The sequence below is a fragment of the Photinus pyralis genome, unplaced genomic scaffold (assembly GCF_008802855.1).
Source record: "Photinus pyralis isolate 1611_PpyrPB1 unplaced genomic scaffold, Ppyr1.3 Ppyr1.4_LG7, whole genome shotgun sequence".
Taxonomy (NCBI): Eukaryota; Metazoa; Arthropoda; class Insecta; order Coleoptera; family Lampyridae; genus Photinus; species Photinus pyralis.
In genome coordinates this window covers 14,006,948-14,019,130 of record NW_022170738.1, presented here as the reverse complement: position 1 = coordinate 14,019,130, position 12,183 = coordinate 14,006,948, and the positions used below count along the sequence as shown (strand labels likewise).

The following is a 12,183-nucleotide window of genomic DNA, read 5'->3' as shown; positions in this document are numbered from 1 at the left end:
TTTTCTTGCATTGAGGGGCCATCTTTATTTATTTATTTTATTTATTTTGGAAAGACGGGCACGATAATTTGTACGTATTTTAGAGTTTTGTTTTCAGGGTAGTTTGTTATGGCATATGAACTGAGACTAAAACGTTTTTCCTTAAATAAACAATTTAAAACTTAGATGCGTTTTATTTATAAAAAAACTCAACTGTATGAAAAGTTTGATGCTGTCTTTCGTGCTGTAATTAGTATAGACGTATAGTAGGTATTCTTTGTAAAAGATAAGTATTACCATAAATTCTCTACAATTCTGAATTTCCTGAATATTCGCCACGCTAAATAAGTTACGGGAACTACACATTAAACGATTATCAGGAACATCATAGAATGACGGAAAAGTTTCTTTTGATCAACCACAAGGATGTCGTTATATTCTAATTTGGTTGAAAGTGGAAAAGTAAGCATTGTAAAAAGTTCAGGAGTATCTACCTACACAGTGAGCCGAAGTTCGGCTTAAATAACTTTTGGTGCGATTTTGAAAAAATTTTAAACCTACAGTGAGCGGTTAAAATATAGTACAAATTCATTTAAAAATCAGATGTTGGGTTTAAAAAAATGCTCGCAATCATAATTTTTATTGCGCATTTTTTGCACTAAAGAGAAAATATGCAGAGTGCGTCAAAAAGTTTTTAAATGGTACAGGTTGTTTAATCCATTTTTGAAATCTGTGTCAGATTCTACGTATATAACTCATGTAGGTACATAACGATAACATATTCTAAACCTATCTTTGACTCTTTCGGAGCAAAAATAAAAAAACCACAATTCAATTTTAGGTGCATACTTAAATTTTTGACCCACCCTGTAGATTCTCTTTAGTGCAAAAAATGCGCAAGAAAGATTATGATTGATCTGTGTGAGCATTTTTTTAAATGGGTTTGTTCCATATTTTATCCGCTTATACCTGTACAGGGTGTTTTTTTGGGAGCTTTAGTTAAAAGTTTCTGGGAAAGTAAAATAGATAGGTTTTTGAAAATTTGTACTTAGGAGTTACTCTGAAGGCCGAATCGATGTAAAATATTTTCAAAATGGCCGCACTTCCGGAAACACCGGAAGTAGATAGTAACTTCGTTATTTTAAATGGCAACCCCTATTTTTATTGCATTTTTGGATTCTACGTGAAATTTCACTTCTTTTGATACCCATATGTCGATATCTACCATTTATGGTTTTTAAGTTATTTTGACTTTAAGAAAAAAAATGGCGGATGCAGATGGTACCTTGATAATTGATTACTTGAAAACGGTTGTAGTCATGGCAACCTATTTTTATCAGTGCATAGAGAATGAATAGGGCTTTCTTTTAGTGCACTTAGAAAAAAGTTAAGTTGCGTACGACCGCCCCTATGGATATCCAAATTTATGAAACTTCAAAGACTAAAAACTCAGTTTTTTTAAATCGAATGACCATGTTCTTACTATTCCATGAGATAGAGAATCGAAATGGGCATATTTTGACAATGCATGTTCCTATAGCTATCTTTAACAGTTTCTGACTTATTCCCATTTTATTGAATTGACACTATTTTTTTCGGATTTTCTTTTTAGTAGTCGGCCATGATTCTATAACAATTGAATTTTAAACAAATCTAGTGACACTAATCCACCACCCACTGTTATAGGTTAACATAAGTTTTTCAAAAATCGAGAAATGACTCGCAGTGGTTTCACCTATTTAAGAATTTAATTGTTATTTATGGTGAAATGGGCAGAATCTCGGCGCGTGCTTTCCGTACATTCATTCCAAAACTGGAACGAAATTGTATGCATTTTGGAAATTTTGTACCCCTAATGCACTACAAACCGTTGAAGCACAAGTGATACAAAGCTCTACGAGAGAATATTTAAGAAAATGAATTGAATTGCAAATGCAAGATTAACAAAATAAATTCAATGCAAAATATAAAAAACTTCGTTGAAACATTTTTGGTATGGAATTGTTGCTAGAACAGATATCGCATTACCTCTCTTAATTTCCAGACTTATACGTTGTTTAAGAAATTCAGTTGAACGACTCTGTTTAGATTTTTCAAAAATTTTCCGTCCTATATCCTTAATAAATGAGTTATTTATTAATGAATTATTTAAACTAGAACTAGAATCAATGGTATTAAAGAATCCATTCCTTGATTTGTTTAAAATTCGATTGTTATAAAATCCTGGTGGCCAACTACTAAAAAGAAACTGCGAAAAAAAATGGCATCAAATGGGAATAAGTCAGAAACTGTTAAAGATAGCTATAGGAACATGTATTGTCAAAATATGCCCATTTGGATTCTCTATCTCATGGAATAGTAAGAACATGATCATTCCATTTAAAAAAACTGAGTTTATAGACTTTGAAGTTTCTTAAATTTGGATCTCCATAGGTGCGGTTGTACGCAACTTAACTTTTTTTTAAGTACACTAAAAGAAAGCCCTATTCATTCTCTATGCACTGATAAAAATGGGTTGCCATGACTACAACCGTTTTCAAGTAATCAATTATCAAGGTACCATCTGCATCCGCCATTTTTTTTCTTAAAGTCAAAATAACTTAAAAACCATAAATGGCAGATATCGACATATGGGTATCAAAAGAACTGAAATTTCACGTAGAATCCAAAAATGCAATAAAAAATAGGGGTTGCCATTTAAAATAACGGAATTACTATCTACTTCCGGTGTTTCCGGAAGTGCGGATATTTTGAAAATATTTTACATAGATTCGGCCTTCAGAGTAACTCCTAAGTACAAATTTTCAAAAACCTACCTATTTTACTTTCCCAGAAACTTTTAACTAAAGCTCCCAAAAAAACACCCTGTATATTAGAGCATATTAAAAGACTAACGATTTATAAAAGCTTGCATTTAAACTGTTGCGCAAGTTACTCTGTTTAAATTCATGAATTAATTAAAATTTGAATTCATTAAATCAACCTAAAATGAATCAACCAAGTTTTACCACAGCTTGCAGAATTCGACGCCACTGTTCAATTAATGGGTTGATGGTTTCAACAAAAAAACTATCCTATGTTTTAAGTCATATATTAGTTGAAAATAGTGTTTTCGCGAACCATGCTTCTACGTACCTATAGTCCAAGTATTGTAATCAACAGGGTTAAAGTCAGGGCTATTTGGAGGCTACATGTTAGGTTCGATGAAATTTGCAACCTGTTCTTGCAATTTGCAAATACATCGTACTTCTGGAAGTATGGGATGGAACGCCATCTTGTTGGAAGGTAAAATGTGAATATCAGGAAGAAGTTTTGATAATGCGGGTATTTAGGGGTAGACTCCGTTATTCCCAAGAGCATTTGATTGTCCACAAATAAACTATGATGGGTAGGTACATAATACAATACGCAAATAAATTGAGAGCATCTATAAGATGAACCCAAAATGGGTTGGTATTGCTATTTAAAAAAATCAAAATGAGTTTCACTGCGCTCTTTTTTTCATAAAAATCACAAGTGCATATCAGTTTATGAAATACAGAACATTCTGAACAGCTTTCTAAACTAATTATTTTTTGTGGCTCTCACCTCAGATTTTAAGAAGGGAGACTAACAAGGTAAAACTATTGGTACAAATAGGTACCTACTCCTTTAAAAGTAAGGAGTAGGTATAATGTGATATGGGCTCATCTAAAAGGTATTGTGCCAATTTTTGCAAATTTTGCAACAAAACTGTTTTGTTTGGGGGAGGGGGGGGTGGCCAGAGCATTTATTGATGAGATGCAATTCTCTTATAATATGCATTGAGTATTACAATTGAATATAAAGAATCGTATTATCGAATGGTATTACCATGGAATATGAACCCAGATTTCTTATTCAATGGTAAACAAAAAGGGATAAAAGTTATGAGATTTCAAACAAATCAGTTCAGTCAAAAACTTGCGAGACCTCTCAGAAAAGAAGAAAAACTAATGAAAAGAATTGTAGGAATATATTATTGTGTGCACGTAAACTAATTCCAATCGAATCAATTTAACCCCCACAAATTCATATGATCCAAAAGTATTAATCCTACGCCCTAAATCGTTTTTCCTATAAAAGGTAATAAAAGTTTAATACAATCATAGGGTTATGAATGTAGCACACGTGACATTATAGTAAAACTCGTACGCACGCCAGCGTAATTAGCGTAGGTAAAACGTACGTGTCAACCAATCACGAAATACTTTTATTTCCGTAATGAACCTTTCTCGGCCCAGAAAAGAAACGAGTTTACACGAACGAAAATTATACGTAGATTGACTGCCCGCGATAAAATAATTTCGCTGTTTATAAACAAAGTTGGCATAAATTATGCATTCTGAAAAAAAAATGGAGTATCCATACCTTTCTTCGACCACAGCAAAGCATACTGCGCGTACGCGATCGACCTGATGTTATCTTAGAACGCGCCAATTTCCGCCACTGCATACCAGATTATCTCTGGGAAATCCTCCTGCAACAAGAGATACAAATATTATGCATTATACATTCTCTAATCACTTTTTTTACGGTCTTTGTTTGTGGGGTGTTAACGACGCTTCCGTATCGAAGTACGTCACAAATAAACTCGGGGGAGGCAATTCCGGCGGAGTGGTTGATTTGTTTTACAACTGCAATTCCCTTTGGGAGCAATTGTGAAACTGTGGAAGGTATGGAAATATATTGGAACAAATTTTCCAATATTTAACTTCGCAATCGCTATCCAATCCAACAAAGTTTGTAACGGGCATCGGAAAGTTAAGTATGGCAAAAGCAATTACTAAAGATATTGCTCACACGTTTACTTAGGTCGCTACTTTAGTCCGCGCCATTTCTAAATTGAATTTAGGAAGAAGGCTGAAGTATAACGTTCATTGTTTCCAGAAAATTTATGTACATTTCGGTATAAATGACGGAGTAATATCAATTTAAGAGTTAACGGGGTAATAGGCGTGAAAGCAAAGTCAGTTCCCCATAATAATATGCTTAGTAAGAAATGAAAACGCTTACGGTAAACTACCCCATTTACTTCGATTGGTATACCTATTCATTTGTGCCACAACCTCAAGAATATAGTTGTTGGTGTGCAGTGTATAACCTTCCTTTTTTACCAAAAATCGACTCAACCAAAATTTCTCGGGAAAACACTTTTTCTTATTAATTTTGGTGCGTAGAATCCAAAACAATTCGTACTTTTTCGATCAGACTTCTCAATCAAAAGTTATAGCATTGAATAATAAATCTTATTCAATGGTTATAGACTAGAAACCAATTTCGAAAGAAAATTCAAAGGGCTGTAACTTTTGAACTGGTAGCCCAATCTTGGAACTGTTTGAAATTATGGATTCTACAGGCCACATTCTATAAGAAAATTTTTTTCCGGGTCGATCTGAGACAATTTTTTTTGCGGGCCTCAAAAAAAGGCAGTGTATAACCTTCCTTTTTTACCAAAAATCGACTACACCAAAATTTCTCGGGAAAACACTTTTTCGTATTAATTTTGGTGCGTAGAATCCAAAACAATTCGTACTTTTTCGATCAGACTTCTCAATCAAAAGTTATAGACTAGAAACCAATTTCGAAAGAAAATTCAAAGGGCTGTAACGTTTGAACTAGTAGCCCAATCTTGGAACTGTTTGAAATTATGGATTCTACAGGCCACATTCTATAAGAAAATTTTTTTCCGGGTCGATCTGAGACAATTTTTTTTTGAGGGCCTCAAAAAAAGGCCTTCCTTTTTTTACCAAAAATCGACTCAACCAAAATTTCTCGGGAAAACACTTTTTCTTATTAATTTTGGTGCGTAGAATCCAAAACAATTCGTACTTTTTAGATCAGACTTCTCAATCAAAAGTTATAGACTAGAAACTGCTTATTGGTATGGCAACAAACATTGTAGGTAGGCTCCCTTTGGATTCACTACCTTTTTATTTTATTTTGACCGCATTTTATACTAATTTTGTAGGTGTCTTTTACGATTTTGATTTCCTTACTACCACAACTATTAATATATAGTTGTAATATATCTCTAAAGTAGTTTTCAACAAGGACTCTCATTCTGCTATTCGATTTGGATACTATCAAAAAATGTATACCAGCACTTATATTTGCCCGAGCCTCCTCCTTCTTAACTTTTTAGGTTGTAACCCAGCATAATTCTATACTGTTGCAAGCTTATAGGAACAGTGTTGAAATTTATTTTTAAATTTGCGGGTATACCAAAAGCCTAACATTGAATTTTGGGGAAACTCTGTGGATTCCGATACAATTTTCAAAACCCAGAAACGAGCAATAAGAATCATGTACAACTTGAACAAACGCGACTCTTGTAAACAAAAATTTGTTGATGCAAAAATTTTAACAATGACCAATCTTTATATCTTAAGGGTCACACAACACATTTATAGAAATTTACAGTTTTTAGATAAACATGAAGACGTATACATAACTGCGATACTCGAAAGAAAGCAAACATTATTCTACCCAAATACAAACATGCTTTCAGCCAAAACGGTCCTTTATACTCTGGTATAAAAATATTTCAGAAACTTCCACCTTCCGTTACAAACGCTTCAACACTTAGACTTCTTACAAAAAAACTTAAAAATTTTTTATATCAGGCAACTTTATAACTATCAATAAAATTCAACTGCGAGTACTTTCCCTACGCCTGTACAGAGCTCGGATACACACATGACGTTTGCTAAGAGGTTATTCTATAATTTGTATTACTTCAGTTTAATTAATATAAATAAATTTTCGGAAACCGTTCCAGTGTACCTGAAATTGACCAACTCATCCTTATTTGTATACAGGACCGTGATGCTGCACCTCTTTGGCAGATCCATCCTGGAGCAATTGTGGATATGTTAAAAAAACATGGGTGGAAGTCACCCTCTGTTGGTGAGGGTAAAAAAATATACTACAGAACATATTTTCCAACCAACCAACAACCTTCTTCTTCAATTTGCCACATTTCAGAGGACAATACTAGCGCTAATGTAGCATGGAATAGTATTTTTAGTCTATGAACGTACCTACATTTGAGGATACTCGATTGGAGGTAATGAATGTAAATATTCCCATTGCGGAAATCTATACACTATTGAAAATATAGACATTTTAAAAGTAACCCAGAACGGATGTAACTCAATGGTTATTATAAACAAGCTGAAATATTGTAATTTATTTTTGTTGTCCTTATAACCCCGAAAACCCACAGGCAAATCGGAAAGATCGCCACCTTAAATAAACTCTTAAAGGTTTTTTTCCTTTTGGTCTTAGTGTTTAACCTGTTTCCAAATTAAATTACTTCCTCAGGTCGTGTATAATAAAAAAACTTTATTTTATAGCAGAGCTATTGAAAATATAGATATTTTAAAAGTAACCCAGAACGGATGTAACTCGATGGTTATTATAAACAAGCTGAAATATTGTAATTTATTTTTGTTGTCTTTATAACCCCGAAAACCCACAGGCAAATCGGAAGGATCGCCACTCTTAAATCAACCCTTAAAGGTTTTTTTTACTTTTTTGGTCTTGGGGTTTAACCTGTTTCCAAAATAAATTACTCCTTTCAAGTCGTGTATAATACAAAACTTTATTTTATAGCAGAGTCATAGAAAGCATTGTAAAAAATTCTGTAGGCATTTAGACGTACCAAAATAGCAAGCTTAGGTTTTCCCGTCTTTCGATGCAAATGATATTGGATTCCGTTCTGAACTTTAATTTATATCGTGCTTCGCGTCCCAGTTTTAAAGAATGACAAATGTAACTGGAATCTACAATGATTTGTTTCACTTTATCTACCCTTGCCGTTGAAGTGTTCACTTTATCTACCCTAATACAGTTAAAATGGCACTCAGTCTACTTATTCAAACCTATAAAATGTCAATTTAACATCTGCTCCAAAAAAAATTATTGGAAAGCTCTTTAAAAATGCGCTACCCAACAGTGGGACGTGATTGCGATAAATAGATAAATACTCAACAAATCACAATAAATAAAATCGAAGACGAGTTCACCACTAATTACGCTTTTATTAAACTCAAAGTATAATCCGTTGACAGTAATTGCGCAAATTGATTTCCTGAAATCTGTTCAAATTAGATGAGCATTTCTCAAAATTAAAGTGAGATATTTCAGCATTCTTGGCTAATATATTCTTAAGTTCTTCGAATTAGGTAGATTGAGTTTTATAGTCCAAATATATTGCGGGTGACTATCAAATAAATCTAAAAGGGTTAAATATTTTGGGAGACATTTTTTATCCAACCTAACGGTTATTGAACTTGAAAAAGTTGTCACTTGTATATTTTTGTTTCATTGTTGTCGGGACAAGAATTGTATTTTTAAATATTGTAGCGAATATCCCAGACATCGGAGCGTCAGCTGCTGCCATCGAGGCACTATAAAAGATTAGTCACCGGCGATCAGAAGCGAAAGCGGATGTGTTCTTTCTGAGAAATGCGATATGCCGACTTCGTAGGTATTCGGGAATTCTCGATAATGTCCGCGATCTTTCTAGAAACTTTCGGTTAAGCAAGTCGAATTGTGTTTAATTTAAGTTCCAACGTCGACGCTGAAGTGATAAATAGATCGCGCTCGTTTGTTATACATCTGCTCAATTGGTTTTAGAGGTTTACAAGAATCATAATTAACTGTTATAAATCAATACGTTAGAATATTTCAAAAACTGAGAGTTGTTTCCGTTACGGTCATGTTTCATGTGTCATGTTATTATATACCCCCTTTTCTTCGAGATCGAAATTCTTTTAACACCCTCGTCTAGAGGGGTATCATTTTAGAATAAAAATCAGAAACAGCATATCCAAAAACCTAGGCGAATCAGATATTTTCATCCACATCTGTGTACTTCATCTATTTTATAATGAGGACACCATGGACGGCTATGCGAGTTTTGATCTACGCGGCTAGACGAATACAGAAGTTATTAAGAAATCCACTAATTTAATAATAATAATAATAATAATAATTTGATTCAGTACCACACTCTTGGTTACAACAAGTACTCTCAATATACAAAGTCAGCAACAATATTACACAATTCCTCAATTACATAATGTCATGTTGGAATACTACGTTAACACTTACACTAAACGACACAAAACTTATTACCGACCCAATACAAATTAAAAGAGGAATTTTTCAAGGCGATTCTTTAAGTCCGCTCTGGTTTTGTCTTGCTCTTAATCCACTTTCATACTTGTTAAACACTACTAACTTTGGGTACAATATTAAACACAACCACGAAATACATCACAACATTACACACCTGTTTTACATGGATGATCTTAAATTATACTCTTCCACAAGCATAAAACTTAATCACCTTCTACACATTACCGAAACATTCTCACGTGACATACAAATGGACTTTGGAATCGATAAATGTAAAACACAACACATCACAGCTGGTAAAAGACAACTTTTAGATTATGAGCTAGAACAGGGTAATTTAATAAATTCCATGGACGAGAATGAAACTTATAAGTATCTTGGTTTTCAGCAAAACACACACATTAAACATACGAGTATAAAACAAACACTTATCACACAATACCTACAAAGAGTATGCAGTATACTTAAAACAAAATTACACGGTAGAAATATAATCAAAGCTATTGACACTTATGCCACACCAGTGCTTACATACTCTTTTGGGATTATACGTTGGACAAATACAGATTTAGAACAAATACAGAGAAACACACGTACACTATTAACAAAACACCACATACATCACCCTCGCTCCTCTACTATACGACTTTACCTTCCTCGTTCGGAAGGAGGTAGAGGACTTACAGATATAAAACTCTTGCACCAAACACAAATACACAATTTGCGACAATACTTTTATAATAAAACAGATACTTCAGTCCTACACAAAACAGTAACATATGCAGACAAATCTTACACACCACTTAACCTACACGAAACTAATATACTCCCGCCTCCATCCAAACTTACATACATCACAAATAACATACAGACATGGAACCAAAAGCCGTTACATGGACGATTTCCACAAGAGGTTAGTCAGGATTGTGTTGATTCTATAGCAACGCACACTTGGTTGTCTGAATGTGATATCTTCCCGGAGACTGAGGGTTTCATGTTAGCAATACAAGACCAGGTCATTAATACTCGCAACTATAAAAAACACATACATAAAGACAAAACAGTGACAAACGATTCTTGTCGACTCTGTTCACAAACATCAGAAACAATCCCACATATAATATCGGCATGCACACGACTTGCACAAACTGAATACAAACATCGACACGATCAGGTAGCTAAAATCATACATCAAAAATTAGCACTTAAACACAATCTCATAACAGATAAGACACCATACTACAAATACACGCCACAGATTATACTTGAAAACAACACACACAAATTATATTGGGACAGGACACTACTCACACACAAAACTATCCACAATAAATAGACCAGATATTACACTTATAGATAAAACACAAAAATCCATTTGTATTATAGACATTGCCATCCCCAACACTAACAACTTAACTAAAACACATGCAGAAAAACACCGCAAATACACCGATATAGCTATCGAGCTTAAGACGCAATGGAGAATGAAATCTCCTGTTATAGTTCCCATTATTCTTAGTGCTACCGGAGTTATACCAAAGACAATACACCACAATTTACAACTATTAGGTTTAGACAAAAACACATACAAACATTTACAAAAAGCAGTCATTATCAACACATGCCATATCGTTCGTAAATTTCTAAACATAACACAAGATACTACATACACAAATGATCCACAACGTATACATGTAAACAACAGCACTCGCTCACAACACGGTACACAACATACTGTAATATCTCCACCTCTAACCCAAACAAACACACATATACAACTTACCGAACAAACAAGTACAACAAATGATACAACATATACTACAATCAGAGATTCACCTCTGAAGCAAACCACATTATCACAACCCATTAGTATTCAACCCAAACGCAAAAACCTAAACAGCACTTTAGACTCGCAACATGACACACAACATACTGTAGTATCTCCACCCTTAACTCAACCAACCACACAAACACAACAAACGCAATAAATACAAGTAACGCAACACGCACTACAAAGACGCCCTCACCCAATAAAGTTACACGGCCTAGCACAGCTAAAAAACACAATACTCTTTCTTCTCAGAAACACACCACGTTATCACAACACACTCGTACTCAACTCAAACGCAGCAACCTTAACAGCACTACAGGCTCACAAAATACTGTAATGTCTCCACCAATAACCCATGCAACAACAGAAATACAACCTCAAGAACAAAGAAACACCATAAATACAAGTAACGCAACTTGCACTACAAAGACAAGTCCACCCAATAAAGTTACACGTCCTAGCACAGTTAAAAAACACAAAACTCCTTCTTCACAGAAACACACCACGTTATCACAACCCACTCGTATTCAACCGAAACGCGAAAACCTTAACAGAATTACAGGCTCACAACATACTGTAATATCTCCACCAAAAACCCAAGCAACCTCACAAATACAACTTCAAGAACAAAGAAACACCATAAATACAATTAACGCAACATGCACTACAAAGACAGGTCCACCCAATAAAGTTACACGTCCTAGCACAGTTAAAAAAAACACAAAACTTCTTCTTCTCAGAAACAACCCACTCTTATACAACCGAAGCGCAAAAACCTTAACAGCACCACAGGCTCACAAAATACTGCAATATCTCCACCAAAAACCCAAGCAACCACACAAATACAACCTCAAGAACAAAGAAACACCATAAATACAATTAACGCAACATGCACTACAAAGACAGGTCCACCCAATAAAGTTACACCTCCTAGCACAGTTAAAAAACACAAAACTCCTTCTTCACAGAAACACACCACGTTATCACAACCCACTCGTATTCAACCCAAACGCAAAGCCAAAGAAACACTTACACAATAAACTCCATTTAATAAAATTACAGGAATTATTATAATGATTTTTTTTGTTTTGTTTTGTTTTCCTCTTTCCTCAATAGCTATGTTGGTAAGTATGAATTACATACTATCTCTAGCTTTCCAATGTGAATGTGTGAATTTTTAATTAATTAATTTTTTTTTTTTTCGACCC

The 12,183-nt window shown here is 34.2% G+C and overlaps 1 protein-coding gene across 2 annotated transcripts in view; it reads right to left on the bottom strand.

Annotated features, from left to right (window-relative positions):
- The window catches only part of LOC116176600 (rho GTPase-activating protein 100F), a 95,956-nt gene that overhangs the window by 72,742 nt on the left and 11,031 nt on the right, over window positions 1-12,183 (bottom strand). For both annotated transcript variants that reach the window (XM_031495244.1, XM_031495242.1), the window contains exon 2: window positions 4,369-4,477. In XM_031495244.1, coding sequence (XP_031351104.1) covers window positions 4,369-4,452 — 84 coding nt within the window. In that variant the 5' untranslated portion in view covers window positions 4,453-4,477. The remainder of the gene's footprint in view (window positions 1-4,368; window positions 4,478-12,183) is intronic.